Source organism: Pelodiscus sinensis, chromosome 1 (assembly GCF_049634645.1).
Source record: "Pelodiscus sinensis isolate JC-2024 chromosome 1, ASM4963464v1, whole genome shotgun sequence".
In the NCBI taxonomy this organism is placed as follows: Eukaryota; Metazoa; Chordata; order Testudines; family Trionychidae; genus Pelodiscus; species Pelodiscus sinensis.
Window position 1 is genome coordinate 185,590,254 of NC_134711.1, and position 20,728 is coordinate 185,610,981.

General features: G+C 45.3%; 1 protein-coding gene across 7 annotated transcripts in view; it reads left to right on the forward strand.

The window, feature by feature from the left end:
- The window catches only part of DOP1B (DOP1 leucine zipper like protein B), a 96,850-nt gene that overhangs the window by 57,714 nt on the left and 18,408 nt on the right, over positions 1-20,728 (forward strand). For all 7 annotated transcript variants that reach the window (XM_075911610.1, XM_075911619.1, XM_075911630.1 and 4 more), the window contains 2 exons: positions 1,180-1,324; positions 19,566-19,648. In XM_075911610.1, the coding sequence (XP_075767725.1) occupies positions 1,180-1,324; positions 19,566-19,648 (228 nt within the window). The remainder of the gene's footprint in view (positions 1-1,179; positions 1,325-19,565; positions 19,649-20,728) is intronic.

Below are 20,728 nucleotides of genomic sequence, written 5' to 3' on the forward strand. Positions count from 1 at the left end.
TCCCTCCTCAGTTTCTTCTTACTGCCAATAATGGTGCTTGGAACAGCATGCTCCAGCCTTAGCTGTAGCTAGCGTTCCCTAATCCTATTGTTTTATAAATAGTTTTCTCACTATTTTAAGTACTGGTAAATAGATGTGCACCAGGACAATATTATATTTGTGAGTCTTTTATCCCAGGCCTCATGTGACCAGTGAGGAGAGGCACCGCTTCACATTGACGTTCAGAGAGTGCTGGCCTTCTACTTAGGAGGATGCCCTTTTGCAAGTCCACCTAGCTTTTTGTGGCCGACGCAGAGGAAGGGAGGAGTTTCTCAATTTCCTCCCAGAGACTCTTGAAGTGGATCACTTCCTGCATCCATATGTGCTACGAGTTAGTGGGTGCCCAGCCGCCAGCACTGATCAGGGCCCTCTCTACCAGAGCTTAGGCTTCAGATCCAGGACATTTGCCAAGCAGTGACGTGGTCGTTGGTGCATACCTTCACGTCTCATTATGCCATCATGTAGCAGGCTCAGGATGACACTGCATTTGGCAGGGCTGTACTGCAGTCTGCATGTCCTTAACTCCTACCCACTTCCGTAGACACTGCTTACCGTCATCTCTGTTGAATGGACTTGAGCAAGCACTCATGTTCTTCGAGAAGTGTTGTGCATGTCCATTCCTCTTGAACACCAGTTACAGAACAGGTAACTGTCTTTTCTCTATCCAGTGCTTAACACTTGTGTCACAGTGAAAAAACACTGTCAAAACTTCTGATTGTGATTATAAGGATAGTTGTGAAGAGTAGATTATAGTGTGAGGTATTTTTGTTGTTATAGATTAATTTTCTTGAATATTAGTGTTTTAGCCCAGATATACGTATGCATACATACGTGAGTTCATAATGACCTTTACATGGAAAGGTATGATTAAGACCTGTACATTAGTCTATTCTAACCCAAAGCTTCTTTCTTTTTTATTGTTCATGCCTGTTGCCAGCTGAAATGAGTGACATTTTACCTTCTACAGAATGCTGATAAATGTTTCTCTGCTCTATTTATTACTTCTCTCTATATGGTGTGTATATATATGGTACAAAATACAGAACATGTGCCAGTTGCTAAATAAAACATAAGCTTCTTTGGACTGGCCAGGTCCCAGTAGCTTTCCTCTGATACAGTGTGGCATTGATTACTTTTCAGGATGTGACCCAAAAAATCTTGGAAGCCGTGGGGAATGTCGCTGGTTCCTCCCTGGAACAAACTAGCTGGCTGAGCAGGAACCTGGAAGTGAAAGCCCAGCCTCAGATATCTTTAGTTGACACTGGTGCCGAAGAGGAGTTGTATGGTAAGGTTGTTTCTTAAGAATACAATGCAATATATGACTCTCTTGCCACTTTTCTGTACCATTTAGTATAAAGTTTAATGGATTTGTGCTCATGTGAAAATATTTTATTATCATACAAATTGCTGAAGAGAATTAACTGATATTTTAAAAACAAAACAACCTCCCCCCTCCCCCCCCCCCAAAGAAAAAACCTAATGTGCACCTAAATGAGAGGATAATAGATCTTTAAGTACAAATTCGGATATCTAATATTACTTTGTCAGAATCTGTCTGTAACATGTACTACACTAGAGAGAATAAACTTAAACAACAAATAGTCTTGCAGCAACACTGGAGAGAAATATTAAGGCAATAAATTCTATATGCCATCCTAAATAGAGTTCAAAAAGTGCATAGAAACCATGTTTGTAATGATAAAATAGATTGCTATATTAAGCTTTTTGATTTGTAAGAATCTGATCTCTTTTCACGTATACTTAAATACAAAAATTCAGTTGTTTTTGATCACTCTCACTTAAGAGCATTTTTCTAATGTGATGCAAGGACAAGTCTGAAACCCAAATATTCATGAGTTTTAATTGTAGCTCTGAGTCATTCAAAGGAGTCAAATCATTTTATCACTTTGCTTCCTTCTGTGGTGGTAAAATGTCTTCATTGGGGTGAAGGCTATGCAAAGTGATTTGTTCATACACCACCTGCAGGAGTGAAAGAGAAGCAAAATGTTATATAAATCGTAAGGCCGGCATTTTCAGATTAGATAGTTAGTCAGTACAAGCTTAGGGTGATTGGCAGCATTGAAAATTGAAACATTTCATTGTGGATGTAGGAGCCAAACAGTAGGCATCCAGATTTGAGAAGTTAAACATCAGTATTTTTTGTTACAGATGTGTATATTGAATTGCTGCTTAGTGAGAGATTTTATTATAATACCAGTGTTTAAATAACTATTTGAGGTAGAGGTTCATAGGGCATGACCTGATATTCTGGAGGAATCAGCATTGCTAGTTATTAGTTGCTGTGGTAAAATGTGGGCATTATCTGTTTCCTAAATCTATTCATGCCTCCACCCCTCCAGTCTGAGAAGTTCTGGTCTTGACCCAGACTCCCATCAATGCTCTTCCAACTAGGTCTCAATCTGCCCCTTTTGAGGATTTTACACCCATCCCAAATTCTAAGTCGCCTCAGACCCAGCACTGTCGAGGGACATCCCTACACTGTCAGTGCATCACTTGCCAGTTCCAAGTCCCAGCTGCAGCGTGGAGGCTCTGACACCGTTGGTATGCTACTCACCAGGTTTTGCCTCTGGTGGAAAGTGCAGTCAGCTCCACCAAGAGTTAAATGACTCCTCTTCCATGGATGAACAAGTAGCAGCACTGAGTGTTCTCTGACCATCCTGAAGTGAGACAACAGCCCAGACAGGGCTTCCAGAGCCTCCTGAATGGCTCCAATAATGCATTTTGCAGGAATGTGTGTTAGGGGCCAGTACTATCTGCCATAAGGCCCACCACCATATCTTTATGATCCCACCCACTGGCCATTGTGGACTCCTGGGATCCATGCTTCCAGATCCTGGACTACAAGGATCCTGGGCATTGCATTCAATGCCCTTCACTTCCTAGAGAGGAATCTCAGTCCCTCCCCTGACCCTGCCCTTGCCCCCTTCCAGGGATGCCTTGTAGAAGAGGAATAGCTGCTTCTGCTGGCAGCACTTTTTTTTTTCTTCCTCTCTCTCACTACCAGCCAATTAGAGGCAAAAGGACTGCTTTAGAAGGATTGCAAAAACTCCCCAGCTCGCACTACAACAGGTTCCGGATCCTGCCCATAAATTCCTTGATATTCTCTATACTGGGTCTTTCTAAGGTTGCACTCCCTAATAGTGAAGCCGTACTAGAGCCTTCTAGGGCTAAGCGGGCTGAGAAGAAGTACTTTGTTCCTTCCGAAGGGGCAAATATTTGTTTTCCCATTCTGTAGTGGTCCAGGCAGTCACAGAACAAAACAGATTACACCTGCCTAGGTCCCACTCTTTGGACAAAGACACCAAGTTCCTAGGTCTCTTTTGTGAGCAAGAACTTTTCATCTGCTAGCCTATTATTTGCATAGCAAATTACCAGCAGCCAGTGTCCAGATATGACTTTATTAATAAGAATATACTGTCAGAGTTTGCTAATAAGGAACATAAGCCCCAATTCCAGTGTATTTCCCCAAGAATTACATGGGACTTTTTTTTTAGGACAGTGGTTCTCAAAGTCAGGTCCATGACTGCTTTTCCCCTTCTCCCCCCCCCCCCCCCATAAGTTTGGAGCACCAGAGCCAGCTTCCTACCATGGGGGAGGAGGAGAGTGAATCTCATGGGCTAGATGCAGCTCCACACACTGCTGCTCCCCTTCCCTCTGGCTGTGGGAACAGCAACAGAGGAAACTGCTCACCTGGAGGCTTTACCCATTGATCCTATTGGCCGGAATCATGGCCAATTGGAGCAGTGGGGGTTGGTGCCTGGGGTAGTGAGAGGCACAGAGGCCAAGTAAGCACTCAGGCATCCTCCTCCCCTTACACGCTCCCCTCCTGCCAAGACCCCCCCCACACTTCATCCCGTTCCTACACCCTACCTCTTTCCATGACCTCCCCTCACTCCTGCACCCTACTGCCTCCCTCCCTTCTTCCCCCCAAGACTTTTCCCACCCCCAGCCTGCTCCTGCAGCCAACTTCCTGGCCAGATCCCTCCATCTCTAGCCTTCTTCTGCTCCCATTTTGTCATCATGGGTGGTTGGCTGGTGGTCTGTTGGGGGGAGGGGTGTGCCACAGGTCAAAAAGTTTGAAAGGCACTGTTTTAGGAGGGAAAAGCAATACACTGTGTATTTATTAAGAATTCAAAGTAAACCCAAACCACATACTCCAAGTGTGCGTGCGCGTGCGCATGCACGCCATCTTGCTGATATTATAATTACCACTCTATTAATTGCATCAGCCTAGTGGACAGTTAGGCTAAGTGGGAGAAGGGAGTTGAGTTTCTGTCGGTCCAGACTGATGCTCCGGTCTTAGCAGGACAAAGATCCAAATTATCTAGGAAGACATCCCATCTTTTTTATAGGAGTCCCTTCTCCTGCAAATCTGTGGATTTTGCTGCATCATGTTGTAATAGGTCACTTTGCAACATATGTTTATCTGGAGATTGTTTAATATCAGGCTGCTGAGGACTTTTGAGTGTTGCCCCACCCTAGTTTTGATGGGATTTGTTAACGTCACACATTTGTGTGAGCACATTTGATAGTTCTTCGAGTGCTTGCTCATGTTCATTCCAGTTAGGTGTGTGAGCGCCACATGCACGGCGTTCCGGAGCTTTTTCCCCTAGCAGTATCCGTAGGGCCAGCATGGGGAGCCTCCTGGAGTGGCACCGGCAAATCGGTGCCTATATACCCCTGCTGGACTCTTACCGCCAGTGACAGTAGCTGGAGCGCTCTAGACAATTAGTCTACCCTAGCTTGTTGTAATTAGTTATTGTTCTGATAACTATTTACACTACAACTAAAGAAACTAAGTGTTAGTGATAAGAGGGCCTATTATCCCCCACGCCTCTCCCAGGCTGGGGAAGGGATGCCAGGGTCCCACGGCCTTAAGCAGTGTGCATCCTACCTTAAGCCTATGCCCATTGGTGACCCCCATGACTCCTGCTTAAGGTGCCTGGGGGAAACGCACTCTACTCAGACGTGTAAAATCTGTCGGGGATTCAAGCCCAGAACCCGGAGAGAAAGAGACGCCAGACTGAAGAAGCTGCTCATGGAGTCCACTCTGCAGCTGCTGGCACTGGAGGGGCCTCAGTCGGTGTGGAGCACCCCTTCCTCAGCACCAGAGGGCGCTGCGGCTCCGGCCAGACACAAGTCAAAGGCTTCTCGGCACGGATCACACTCCCCGGTGCCAAGGAGGCCAGAAGCAGGTCCCTGAAAAGGAGGAATCAAAAAGAGCACCCAAAGGAGGGGCACTTAGCAGCAAGGACTCCTAGGGAGCTGTGCAAGGAGCCAGGTCACTCTTGTTCTCTCTTGAAGGGAGAAGCTGAGGGACCACTGCAGGAACTGAGACCGTCGACCCCAGAGACTTTTGACGTGGCTCGGGACCTGATAGCAATGACCACGCAGGAACCGCTGCCTCCCCTGGTACTGAACCTGTGACACTCCGCTGCCCCAACAGGGTCTTGGGGGCCTAGCTTAATGGTGCTGCTAGCGTCCGGGGCACCTCACCAGTTCCCAGTGCTCACCACCGCCTGTGGGCACTAGCACTCCGACCCCCTGAGTCCCAGGACAGTCCTCAGCACGGGCCACCACTCCAACGGCGGTGCCATACTCTACTGCACTCGGTACTGTTCCCAGTGCTGACGGGGTGCCGGGGGCAACGCTGGCACTGATAATACTGGCGGTACTGACCCTGACACCAGCACCGACACCGAGCATGATGGTGACACCGCCACCCATTTGGTCAGCAGCACCAGAGAGCTCAGACAGTGGTGCCATTAGGTGCTCTGACCCCCCCACGCTCTGGCCAGTTTCAGCACCGAGCCATGCACCATCCCCAGAACCACCGGTGCTGTCTTCCTCCCTCCTAATGCAGCCCTTGGTGGTGCCATTATCCGCCATGTGGTCGGCATTGGGGGCTGCTAACATCCCACCCCACCTGGCACCGCTGGCCCCAGAGGTGCCAGCCCTGGTACCTATGTCTGCAGCAGCGGCCCAGACCCTGTTGTCCCCGGTACTGTTGGTAGCATCTCGCGGAAAACTGAGGGCAATGGCGCATCACCAGAGGGAGCAACGGTCTGCGCCACCGTGGTCAGCCTCAGATTACACATCGAGTCGGAAGCAGAGTCCCTGAGATTGGGCACGACTTCCTACAGGTCGAGGTGTCTGGAGACACCGCTCATGGTCCCAACATGAAACCTCACAGGGTATGGGACCCCAAATGTATGCCTGGCCACCGCAGCAATGGCCTTTCTGGACACCCTGGGCATACCATCAGGCCCAGGGACTACCCCCTATGGCACCGGTGTCAGGGTCCTCAAAGCGGTGGTCCCCTCCGTCAGCAACACCACTTCATCGTGCCCCAACTTTGGAAGCTGAAAAGTCATCATCGGCGTCGACTTCTAGGCTCACAGAAGTGACCGACACGAGCACCCTAGGGGTAGGCCATCGATCCGTCGTACAGCAGCCGGTATCTGTGCAGGCAAGCCACCAGAATGACGAGTCACTGGGAGCCGATCCGGTCTTGAGGGACTTGTTGTTATCGTCCCCTGATGAGGCCTTGGGGGACCCGGCCCCCTCGCTCCCAGCCATGGATGTGAGAGCGCATCAGGAGCTACTGAGGAGGCTGGCTACAAACCTGGCAGCAAAGGTTGAGGAATTCCAACAAAACATTGACCCGATGGTGGACATCCTCACTGTCAGCATCCCTGCGAGGGTGGCATTACCTCTCAACAGGACAGTGGTGAAACCGTCAAAGACGGTGTGACTAACCCCGGTCTCCATTCCTCCCACACAGAAAAGGGTGGAGACATGTTATTTTGTTCCCCAAATGGGGCATGAATACCTCTTTTCACACCCTCCCCCAGGCTCTATGGTGGTCCAAGCAGCAGGACAGAGGGAGTGCCAGAGCCTGCCAGGGCCCACTCCTAAGCAAAAGAGCCTAAAAGACTAGACTTGTTGGGCAGGAAAACTTACAACATGGGAGAGTTGCAACTATGTATCGCTAACCAGCAGGCCATGCTGGGGCTGTATGCGTTTAATAAATTGTCGGCCATGGACAAATTCAGGGACCGCCTGCCTCAGGTCTCCAGTCAGAAGTTTGCAGCCCTGACCGAGGAGGGTAAGATAGTGGACAGTGCCACCCTGCAGGCAACCCTGGACTCCCCAGACTCAGCAGTCTGAACAATGGCTACTGCTGTTGTAATGAGGAGAAACACATGGCTACAAGTGTCCGGAATTCCTCCCGAGGTGCAGATGACCCTTCAAGATCTCCCCTTTGAAGGGGGGAGTGTCTTTTCTGTGAGCAAACGGACGATAAGTTGCACAGCTTGAAGGACTCAAGAGTGACCCTAAAGTCCCTAGGGATTCGTACGCCAGGGCCTTTAAGGAAGCCTATACCCTAGGTTGGCTCCGAGGCCTTTCCTTCGAGGCTTTGGTACAGATAGGGAGAGGAGGGGGAGCCGTGGTAATGGTCGCCATAACCAACCCCGAGGTAGACATCGAGCTGCTAGATCCGAGCACGACAAGAGGCCGACCGCATCCCAGGGTCACCAGGCTAAGCCACCCTTTTGAAGTCATGGTCGAGGACAGTGCACCACTCCAACCCCTTTTTGTTTTCCGGCTCTCCCGTTTCTACCAGGCATGGTCCAATATAACTTTGGACCAGTGAGTCCTGAGTCTGGTAGCGAAGGGATACTCTAGCCCCTTTATGTCTACTCCAACCTCTACCCCCATCTCCCAACCCGTCCCCTTTTTCCATTATCTCTTCCCTACAAAAGGGGGATTGGTACGCTGCCCTCAACTTGAAAGATGCCTGTTTCCATGTCTCCGTACTGGCGTACAGAAGGTTCCTGAGATTTGTGGTGGGCTTGGAACCCTTCCAGTTCACAGCGCTCCCCTTCGGCATATCCACGGCGCCGATGGTGTTCACAAAGAGCATAGCACCTGTTGCAGCCTTTGAGACACCAGGGAATAAACATCTTCCTGTACCTGGACGACTGGTTGATACAGGGACCATCACGAGAGCAAGTGCTGAGCCACATCACGGACGCCAGATGATTGTTCCTCGAGTTGGGCCTCATAGTAAATGAGGAAAAATCCACCGCTTTACCTATGCAGGTGATAAGAGTTTGTGGGAGCTTATATATAGACTCTATATCAAAGAAGGCTTCCCTTCCCAAGCACAGATTTCAGATCATGCAAGCAATGATCATGGACCTCCACAAATTGCCCTTGACCACGGCCCACAACTGCATGTGACTTCTGGGCATATGGCGGCCTGTACATACGTAGTCACCCATGCCAGGCTCAGGCTTTGGCCGAGGCAGGGCTGGCTCCGCTCAGTACACAACCCGCTACGACATCCTTTGGACACGATAGTCATGATCCCGGAAAGGATCCTGCAATCCTTGAACTGGTGGATGCAGGAGGACGTAGTATGTGCAGGGGTGCCTTTCACCACACAAGCCCCGTCAATACAACTAGTGACAGACACATCAGACGCCAGGTGGAGAGTCCATCTATGGACTCTCCGGACTCAGGGGTTGAGGTCACCGGAAGAGCTGAAGCTGCAATAAATGTGAAAGAGCTCAGGGTGGTCAGACTGGCATGCCAGGACTTCCTGCCCTACCTGAAGAACAGGGTAGTGGAGATTCTGACTGACAACACCATGGCCATGTTCTATATCAACAGGCGGGGGGAGCCTGGTCCTCTCTCCTGTGCAGGGAGGCCCTACAACTGTGGGAAACCTGCATTCCCAGGAGTGTCCATCTGCAGGCCATCTACCTTCCTGGTTACAGCAACACTCTAGCGGACAAACTCAGTTGGTCCTTTCCTTTCAAGTCTACGAGTGGACAATCAGATGGGATGTTCTAGAAGAAGTCTTCCAAAAATGGGGCTAACCCCTTCTGAATCTGTTCGCATCTGAGGGCAATGCCCAGTGCCAGAGCTTCTGCTCCCAGTTGGGTCAGGGTGCGGGGTCCAGGGGCGATGTGCTCCACATGTACTAGCCATCCCAGCTCCTGTATGCATTCCCCTTCCCTCCCCCCCCCCCCCCTCACTTCCCACTGATACAGGATACCCTCCTCAGGATCAGGCGCTTTAGGGCAAGCATGATCATGATAGCGCCAATGTGGCCGAGGCAACACTGGTACTCCACCCTTTGGCAGCTGTCAATTTGGGAACCAGTACACCTGCCTCTAGTACCCAACCTGATCACACAGGACCTGGGGTAAGGAACCTTGTGCCATCCCAATCTAGAAGCCCCCCACCTCACAGCCTGGTTCCTGAGTGGCTATCCACATTTAGAACGGGGCTGTTCTACAGAGGTCTAAAAAGTGCTACTGGAAAGTAGGAAACCTTCCACACGAGCCCTGTATGAAGCCAAATGGAGGAAATTTTCGGCGTGGTCTCGGAGAAGGGGAATTGAGCCGACCATGGCTGGTATCCCACTGATTCTGGACTATCTTTTGTATCTCAGAAACCAGGGACTGGCTACTTCCTCCCTGAGGGTGTACCTCACAGCAATCACGGCCTTCCACCATGGTGAGGGCGGGAGGTCAGTTTTTACCAACCACATGGTAAAGAGATTTCTAAAAGGGATCGACAGACTATTGCCATGCATACCCCCCCTCCCCGCCCCTGGTTCCACCATGGGACCTCAATGTGGTCCTTAGGGGGCTCATGCGGCCCCCCCCCCCCATTTGAACCTCTGGCCACTTGCTCATTAAAGTACCTGTCATGGAAGGGAGCGTTCTTGGTGGCAGTAACCTCGGCTAGGAGGGTATCAGAGCTCAGGGCACTGACCTCAGAGCCACCTTGCACAGTCTTCTTCAAAGATAAGACTACTACTTCCGGCTATGACCGCATTCGGCTTTCCTTCCCAAAATAGTTTCCCATTTTCATACATCCCAGGACATTTTCCTACCTGTGTTTTTTCCTGAGACTCATACGTTGGCCAGAGCAGAGCTTGCAATGCCTTGATGTGAGAAGAGCATAGCCTTTTACATTGAAAGGACAAAGAACTTTCATAAATCGGTACAGCTTTTTATTTCTTTCGCATAGAGCATGAAGGGCTCCCCTGTTTCAGCACAGTGCTTGTCGTCTTGGATCACCTCCTGTATTAGGGAATGTTACCAAGGGATGGGCAAGGACCCTCCCCCAATTACAGCACACTCCACAAGGGCCATTATGTGATCACGCAGCACGCCGAGGAAGATGCATCAGTGGGCAGAGCGGTGCTGCAATCTGTGGACAAATAGTTACTTTCCGACCCCACCGCCAGAGATGTGGCTTGGGAATCGCCTACCTGGAATGGACATGAGCAAGCACTCGAAGAAGAAAAGGTTACTTACCTTGTAACTATTGTTCTTCGAGATGTGTTGCTCATGTCCATTCCATTCCCACCCACCTCCCTTTTGTCCGTCAGACAGTAGGCAAAAAGGGGGTGAGGAGCCAGCAGGGGTATATATGCACCGATATGCCGGCGCCACTCCAGGGGGCTCCCCATGCTGGCCCTACAGATACTGTTAGGGGGAAAAGCTCCAGAACGCCATGCACACGGCGCACGCACACACCTAACTGGAGTGAACATGAGCAATGCATCTGGAAGAACAATAGTTACAAAGTACCGTATATACTCGAGTATAAGCCGACTCGAATATAAGCCGAGGCACCTAATTTTACCACAAAGAACTGGGAAAAAGTATTGACTCGAGTATAAGCCTAGGGTAGGAAATGAGGCAGCTACTGGTAAATGTAAAAAATGAAGATAGATACCAATAAAATTACATGAATATTTATTTCAAAGAAAAACAATAACCTAGCTCTGTAAGTGGAAAAGGGGGTCAACAAAAACAATATGGTATCAAAAATACCATAACTTTAAAAGTACAACAACCTTAGCTCAATCAGCAACCAAGCTAACACACAAGAGCTAAAATCCTTCAAAACTGGAGTTCTCCTCCTCATCATCTGTATGTCCAAACAGAGCTTCAGCTGGTGTGAGGTTATCAGCATAGACATTGTCATCATCACTGACAAACTATTATGGAGTAGTTTTTTAAGAAAGCATATTGGAATGTATTCAACTCACTTAGAAGCAGTCCCAGCTCTACGAACATCAAAATGCAGTATGTAGAAAAAGTTGAAAGAAAAATATAGTAAATCTGCCCTCTTCCACAACAAGTAAAAATAGCACCTAATGTAGCATCATTGCCAATCTACAGCAGCTATTCAAGTACATGAAAGTTTAAGTAAAATACTTCCAACTTAATCTTAGAAATGTTTTATACCCTTTTAATATATCATTTTTTAAAAAGTTCCTATAAAGCTACATGTGGCATTTCATTTCTTTTCACAAGTTTTAGGAACTGAACTGAGCACTTTTAATATGCTCTGGATTATAAATTCTCTTTAAAAGTTTATTGTGAAATACTGGCAAAACCAATTGTCATTCAACTGGTATATAAATGAGACCCAAGAGTATAATGAATTTCTATCTACAACATTTAGTCAAATCCACCAGGGAAGGGCAGTAATTTCTTTTAAAGTAGAACCCTTTAATTGTTCCTACGTACCTTCCAATATTCAGTTGTATTAAATACATTTCTTCAGACAATTGTGCTAGTATTCAGTCTTTCTTGTGTTTAGTGCACTAACAATCTGGCGTAAGTTACTACTAATATGAAACTATTCAGCAGTTTGACAGATTAAATATTTTTAATAAAACAGTACAGGCAGTCCCCGGGTTACGTACAAGATAGGGACTGTAGGTTTGTTCTTAAGTTGAATCTGTATGTAAGTCGGAACTGGCGTCCAGATTCAGCCGCTGCTGAAACTGACCGCCAGTTCTGACTTACATACAGAATCAACTTAAGAACCCCAGGCGTCCCCAAGTCAGCTGCTGCTGAAACTGATCAGCAGCTGATTCCAGGAAGCCCGGGGCAGAGCAACTCTGCCTGGGGCTTCCTGTAGTCAGCGCTGGTCAGTTTCAGCAGAAGCTGACTTGGGGACGCCTGGGGCAGAGCAGCTGGGGTGCTGCTGGGTTGCTCCAGTAGCGCAGCTCCTGGGTGCTACTGGACCAACCTAGCAGCACCCCATCTGCTCTGCCCCAGGCGTCCTGATTCAGCCGCTGCTGAAACTGACCAGCAGCGGCTGAATCAGGACCTGGGGCAGAGCAGCTGGGGTGCTGCCGGGTTGGTCCAGTAGTGCCCAGAGCGGGCGCTGCAGGACCAATCGGCAGCGCCCCAGCTGCTCTGCCCCAGAGTCCAAAACAAAAGCCTGGTCTGCTGGGGGGTGGGGAGCACACTAGCTGCGCCCCCCCCCCCCCCCCTCCAGCAGACCAGGGACACGGGGAGCAGAGCCTCTGAGGCTTTGCTCTGGCAAAGCCTCAGAGGGAGGGACCCCGCCGCGGCTGCGGCTTCAGTCCGGGAGCCTGTGGTCTGCTGGGGACGGTCCCCAGCAGACCACAGGCTCCCGGACTGAAGCCGCAGCCGCGGGGGGGTCCCTCGCCTCTGAGGCTTTGCTAGAGCAAAGCCTCAGAGGCGCGGGGAACCGCCGCTGCTGCCGCTTCAATCTGGGTGCCTGTGGTCTGCTGGGGACCGTCCCCAGCAGACCACAGGCTCCCGGACTGAAGCCGCAGCCGCGGGGGGTCCCGCGCCTCTGAGGCTTTGCTCTGGCAAAGCCTCAGAAGCGCGGGAACCCGCCCGGTGCCCCTGGTCTGCTGGAGACGGTCTCCAGCAGACCAGGGGCACCGGAGCAGCTTACGAACGGTGCTTTCTCGCCCCGACTTCCGGGGCTAGACCCGGCTAGACCCGGCCAGCGGCAGAGACGCGCTGAGCCCGCCCGAGACGCTGTTCTCGAGACGCTGACTCGAGTATAAGCCGAGGGGGGCATTATTCAGCACAAAAAATGTGCTGAAAAACTCGGCTTATACTCGAGTATATACGGTAACCTTTTCTTCCTTTGTGCTTCCAGCTCTCCAGCCCCTCCTCTGACTATCTGCATGGCCTTCAAATTAATCTCTTTTGAAACAAGCACTTGCATTCTTCAGTCACACTAATAAAATTACATGGTTGTTTCTTACAAGTAATGATCACATAGTTGCTTTTGTAAAAACTGGTCTGGTACAAAATATTATAAGATTAAATTAACTCTTACTATTACACATTCTTCCATAATACAAAAACATTCTTACAAATTAAACATTCTTTAAATTACAGTAAAAAAGAATCCTAAAGGTGTAAAAGGATCACAGGGAGTCAAGAGTCCTTCTGATCTCTCCCTGCCTTAACGTTAATAACAAACACAAGCAGCCTGCTTAATGATTCTTTACCAACAGCATTAGATCATTCCTTTCTGCTGGCAAGATGCACTGAGAGAGACTACATTGCATAAGACTACAATTTAGCTATATGGCTACATTATCCCCCTTTTTACCCTTGAGCAATTCTTGTGTGGGTCACATCATATCTTATATTTTATGTAACTAGTTCAAAGCAATATATATTTTATTACTATTCAAGCTCATAGTTTCAATTTAAAATATATTCTTTTCATTTAACAACATATACCACACATTGTAACACACGATATTTCAGTTCATACCAAAACAAAGAAATACTGTGTTGAATCATATTTAGGAGTAACATCCGTGAGTGAGAGCAGCCTTTAAAATTATATATTTATTTGCCATTACCTTTGTATCAGTAGCATTTACTATTCATAACTCATTATTTAATTTTTCTCAGAGTAATTCAATTCGCTTTTGGAGGCCTTTTCTTTAGGCTGCTCACTCTGCTACCAATCAAATCCAATAATTAGTTGAAATTCATATTGAAATAGTGTTAGGGCAGCTATACTTTTACTGGGACTTTACAGTATATCAACATACTGAGCATAATTCAACTTATTCTTTACGTTCATCTACAAGCTGATTTATATGTGTTTGAAACAATCAAATCAATTATAGTGGGTTCCAAAATCCTTACTTTTATATCTCTTGACCATTTTACCAAAACACCATGTAGCCCTCCTATTCTTAAAACACTCTTTATTTCTGTTACAATTTAGTGAGGCCTCCCAAGTGCAAGACAAAAGAGCCTTCCATGCCCCTTCTGGTGCCTTACCTGCAATCTTGCTTACCCTAAGCTTTTCTGCCCGATGTTTGGGGTAAAAGGATATAAAAAAAGAATATTTCAGTCTCTTCACCTGGTGCTGTCCGCTTTGGGATATCATTTTAAAAACACAAAAAAGGGGTTTACAGGTAGAAAAAGAACTACAATTTAAGCAAATTGTCACCTATTTGCAGTTTGAAGGTCCCATATCAGTATTGCATTTTTAAATGTGCTTTCACATGATTACAATTATTTATAACTTCCAGATTTATTTTCACTTCTTCTCCAAATATGCAGTATTCTTTTCATCAGCTGCATATACCTATTTTTGCCACTATTTCAATACTTTATTCCCTTTCACAAAAAATTACTATCAGCATAGATATAGCTATGGGGGAGCCTTCATTTTGCTTTAAAACTTGGTATAATAATATAGTGTGTTCAGCATTCAGTGTTGAACCACAGTTCCGGTCCCCTAAGTAACCTTTTCCTTTAGGTTAATGACTGCATATTTAATCCATCGCTTTCCTTTCATTATCATTGAGCTTCCCTCAGTTTACCAGATGTGTTCTTCCTGGCCCACTATGTCTGCACTAAGGCAATCCATTGATCCAAAGTGATCTTTTAGCGCACGTTTGTTTGTTTTCAACTGAAACCTGGATCAGGACACCTAGTTTAAACACAGTTTTAGTTTGTTGACTGGAATGAGGACACACTGAGCCTTATTGGTATTGGAAACTTTATTTTCCATTAATTTGCCTGACAAAGTGTAAGAACTCTGGATAGTAATGAGACTCAGACCTATTAGTGGCTCAAAGAACTGTACTGTCCAGACAGCTGCTAGGCATTCATACTCACAGTAATTAACATTTAATTCTGTGCCCTGCAGTCTTTTGATTTGTAGGCTATAGGCTCCAGTTTTCCAGCTGAGTAGCTGATAATGCTACATCATTAGCAGCCAGCCAGATAACACATGTCCTTGACTGGTCAGGAAGCATAAAACTGGAGCCATGGCTTTAAAGTGTTTAGGGTGGAATTCTGTTTAAGAAGTGCTTTTCCTTTTCCTTGGTCTACTTGCCTGCCTTCTCTTTCCAAATTCTATATCCAGGTGTAGTTGACTTAGGGTACGTCTAGACTACATGCCTCTGTTCCCAGAGGCATGTAGATTAGGCTACCAGACATAGGAAAATGAAGCAACGATTTAAATAATCGCCGCTTCATTTAAATTTACATGGCTGCCGTGCTGAGCCGACAAACAGCTGATCAGCTGTTTGTCGGCTCAGTGCGATAGTCTGGACGCGTGGGTGGCGACATCAAAGGTATTTGTCGACATCCCAGGAGGCATACCTGGGTGGAGGTTTACCTGGGTGGTCAACAGATACCTTTGATGTCGCCACCCGCGCGTCCAGACTATCGCGCTGAGCCGACAAACAGCTGATCAGCTGTTTGTCGGCTCAGCGCGGCAGCCATGCAAATTTAAATGAAGCGGCGATTATTTAAATCGCCGCATCATTTTCCTATGTCTGGTAGCCTAATCTACATGCCTCTGGCGACAGTCTAGACGTACCCTACATACCCTTATTTTCTTGGTAATTTTAGTGCTTAAAATCTGTGTGTGTGCGAGGGGGGGGTAACACAATATATAATAATGTTAGCAGCAAAACAAACACAGATACAAAACAGAATTTTTGTTGACAATAGATTCATGGTATTCTGAGTTGCTCCTCATCTGGTACCGTTTTTTTTTGTTGTTTGTTTGTTTGTTTGTTTTCCTCTAAAGTTCTGAAAGACCAGAAAAACATTTGTCAACCCTGTTTGGGTGAGGGGAGTGACAGATTATGGTTTAAAATACTACTTTTCTTTGGCAAATTTTCTTGCTGATTACAGGCAAACATAAAGGAATTGCCCCATAATTTGTTGTGGTTTTTATTTCATAGGTAGGTCATCCTTCAATGGCTTAATTTATTCTAAATCTTAAAAATAATCCCAAGTGTTCAGTTGCTAAACTCATGAGGTATTGTAATTCAGTTTCCCTTCTTATACAACAGATTAGGCTTGCCATAGATTTTTTTTTCTGCTGTGCTCAGCTTTAAACTTATTTACAAGCAATTGCTAAGAAACATTATAGCTTTAATGCTTTTTTCTGTGTGCGTGTGTGTGTGTGCGTGCTTGTTTGCTTAGAGGTTTCATGTACTTTCATTAGAGTAACAGTCAGATTACTTGGACTAGAACCTCCTTAAGGTTTAGTGTTTTTTTTTAATATTGATTCTTTGTACACCTTACTCCTGTTGTTGCTTCAGAGAGCACTTTCTCTATTTTTATTTATGTATTTATCACTGCAGCTCTGGCTGACCTTTATTACATTCATGCCTTTGGTCTCTGTTTCAAAATGTTACACTTTATAAAGTATCTTATGAGTTAAATGCTAAATACCAAAATCAAACAATGCTAATTATCTGTGTCTGGCAAAAAGTGTTTGTCAATTTTGCAACTTTGAATGAAAAACTCAAATGGATTTTTAGTGGCATTAATTTAAAAAAAAAAACAAATGCATCTCAAAGGTATAAATAGGATTTCACAAACCAGTAGTAGATGATGGCCTTCAAAATTTTACACTTGTATACATATGTATTTTCACACACAAATGGAAACCTATGTACTGATATGCATTTTTCTTTCCTTAATATTTCTTGCACTGCTTTAATTATTTTTACACAGTAGTACATTCCCTTTTATACATTCGGAGGTGATTATTTTAGTGACTTTGACTAAATTATCTGTAGTCAAAGTATTTAAATCAGGCTGTGTCTTTATTTGAAACTTTATAGACCATTTATTTAGGAAACAGCCCTTTTTCCTTTAGAATGGCTGCAAAAAGACCAAAAAAAAAATTTCCTATAACACTTTGCCTCTATTTATACAACCGTTAACTGCTTTTAATTCCCATCAAATTCTGCAAAATTAATTTTACTCTTTTTTTCCTTAAATCACTAGCTCATTCCCCAAAATGGCAACTTCATTAGTTTAGAAATTACCATTCCAAGTATTATTCCAGGAATTGGAGTTTCCCAAGCTTGTACTTACTGCTTCTCTTATTCCTGTCACTATGACCCTCTCCAGGGCTTCCAGCAACTGTTACCTGCCTACTTGTCTGGGCCCTATGCTGCTTTCCTAGCTGAACCATCCTTTTCCATTTAAACTGGCTTGTTTCACTATCGATTTAGCAAGGAGGATGAACTCCTCAATTGCCCTCTCTCACTTCCTGGTCCCTTTTTGTAGTATCATAGAACTAGAAGGGACCTTGAGAGGCCATCAATTCCAGTCCCCTGTAGAACCAAGCACTATCCCTGATAGATGCTTATTTAACTGCAGGTTAGATATCTCCAGTGATGGAGATTCCACAACCCCCCTAGACAATTTATTCCAGTGCTTACCCACCCTGACAGGAAGTTTTTCCTAATGTCCAACCTAAACCTTCGTTGCTGCAATTTAAGACCATTGCTTCTTGTCCTACCATCAGAAGTTTTCTCCCTCCCTTTTCTTGGGTAAATCTGAATTTTTTTTTTAATTCCTGCAGTCAGCTAGTCTTTTAAATGTGACTATATCAGTATCTCTTTGTATTGAGGTTAAGGGTCTGTAAACCAGCAAATATTTAACCAATTTGTCCTCGAGGTCTGCAATGGTATAAACATCAGCTATGTTCCCAAGGTCTGCAATGGTGTAAACATCAGGCATTGTCAGACTATGGGCTGTACCCAAACCTTTGCAATATTTGTTCCAAAGGTGAACTCTTCTTCTCTTCCTCTTCATGAGGGATCTCTTTCTTAGATTTTTACTTCCATGTTCCTGAATACTCTTCTACTACTTTCAGTATGTTATATATTGATTGCTTCTGAACTCTTACACCAATGTACCCAGTCTACTTATCCCAGTATGTTTTTGTTTGGGACTGGTCACAAGTTATTATTGTCCTCTATTTATCAGAAAGAACCTCACCTAGTGGATTTGGAGATCACTAAATCTCCTCCTTTAATCCCAGTCCTGCTACGACAGAGTGTACTCTTCCAGGGTGGAGAGAAGGATACTAAACCTTTCTCCTTCTGCTCAGTCCTGTTATGACCAAGGACGTGAGTGAGCCCAGACAGTCTAAAGAAGGGATGTAGCATGTGTGGAGGACTTTTCTTGATTTTACTTCAAGTCCCAAGGACTATTCAACTCAGAGTATTTTACAAAGGTCTTGTCATGATGGCAGCGTACTTGCACCAAGATGATACTCCAGTAGATCCCTGTCTAAAAGCGTTGGCAGCTCACAGGATGGTTGTGTCAGGAAGTGCAGGCTGCAGTCAACGCTTTAAGACCTTGGGACTTGAAGTAAAATCAAGAAAAGTCCACTTTCACCCCCACACATGCTACATAATTTATCAGAGCAAATCTGAACTCAGATTATTTGCCTCCATTACCAAGAGAATGAAGGGAGAAGCAGTTTTACTTGCCTTGTAGCCACTGGAGTTCTTTGAGATATGTAGTCCCTGTAGATAGTCTGTGATCTGCCCTCCTTCCTTTCTGCTGTCACCTTCAACTAATTTGCTGTAGAGCAGGAAATGACAAGGGGGTCCGTTCATGTTGCCTCTTAAAGCCACCCCTCAAAACATGAGAAGGGGTGGGGCACTGGCTTGTTCCAGCAAACACTACTATGGAAGTCTCCGGGGCATGGAGCTAATGTGTAGCCACATAATGACCACACCTCTTAACCTTACAGTAGCTGGAATTCTTTAAGTGACCTTCGCTGTTTAAACAAACCAAAAACACCAAAAGGTGGTTGGTTTGCTTTGGGTTCTTTTTGGCTGCTCAGTTAGTCACCCAAACAATAACACCTCATTTTCCATCTAAATCAACTGTGAAAAGTACATCCCTTTGAGTAAGGAATTTTGAATGAGTGTTTTCTAGTAAATTTTTCATTTTTCCTCAGGTCTTCACAGTCAAATGCTTTAAAGTATGCATATGTAATCACAGTAAATGTGATTGACAGTGCATTAGTTTCATAGATGCTTAATTATTTGAAATATGCCTTCACACTTTTTTCAAAACCTGTAACTTCGAGATTTGAGGCTGGATGTTTTTATCCTCGGACATACTAACTTTTTTAACACCTATTTACTAGACGCTGGCATATGTTTATGGCTTTAAGGAAGTTTAAAATGATACAATGAATAATCCCTGTAAAATCATGTATATCGGGAGCTGGCAGGGTTGCAAGCAGTACTTCACTGCAACTCAAGTACGCAAAGTATAATTCAGATAGGGTTCAAACAAATCCTGAACTGTTTAGGTTTGCCACAATGAATTCTGATTCACAATGCAAATTAAACATTTTGCTTTTTTTTTTTTGCTTTTTTTTTTCAGATGCTTCACTAATGCCATCTTCAATGGTGCCTGCCTCTGCTCCCTCCATATACAGTGTTCAAGCTCTTGCTCTTCTTGCAGAAGTAAGATGCAAAGTTCCTACACCTCTTCTTAAGTAGGACAAATTGAATTCCTCTTAAATTTTGCCTTATTGATCAACAAGACATTAAATGAAGATTAATCCAATTTATTAATCAAAGACTATGCATTTAAGATTAATCAGGGCAATACAGAAAACAAGCAAAGATGTGTACTTGAAGCTTCCTGGGGATGATTCTGCAGCTTGGTTCGGTCCCAATATGTTGCAATTCTGTGGGGTTTTTATACCCTCTCTGTTTGTGCATTTATACTGCTTGTTTCCCATGTAACACTTATGTCAACTTTGTCCTTGGCAGTTGGTTACATACATGTTATCCAGTTATAATCATACATTTGACAACTTTCTTGTACACAAGCAAGATGATTCATGTCCCCTATGTGTTCTGTTCTATACTCAATACAGATATAACTTATGGGTAATTTTTCCATTTTTTTCACTATAACATATGCAAAACTTCATGCTTAGTACTAAATTCATTTCCTTCAGTCATGTTTGTCGACTCCAGGGTTTCCCAACCTATGGGTCGGGACCCAAATATGGGTTGCTATTACATTTTAAAAGGGTCACCAAGTGTCTCCCCAGGTGGCTCTGCCCTTCCTTCTCCCCCCATTTTTGAATTGCCTTGAATGACCAAGTCTTCCTGAATTGTCAGAATGGGTCCTCATCTGGAAAAGGTTGGGAACTGCTGGACTCATTTATGGTTTTGTCATCTTGATTACAAATTCATAACCTATTATTCAAGCACTGGAACCAAGCATTTGCTTCATTTACTAGCTCATTAAACTGCTCTCTGCAACTGTAAAAATAGTTTATGAAGATAGATCGTGCTGAGATACAATTCCATTGCTTATATAAGTTGAATATACTCAAAGTTAGGTTTACCCTTTAGTTCCCTTAACAGAACTGATAAGGATGCTGGGAATCCTGGGCCTATATGAGAACCATCCCTTAGTATAACTTCGCAGAGCTTTATGGGAGTCAGGCATGTAAGCTAAAAAAATACAAGCTTGCCATTTTTCTATACATGTACTGGTTAACAATTTATACAGCTAAACTAATGTTT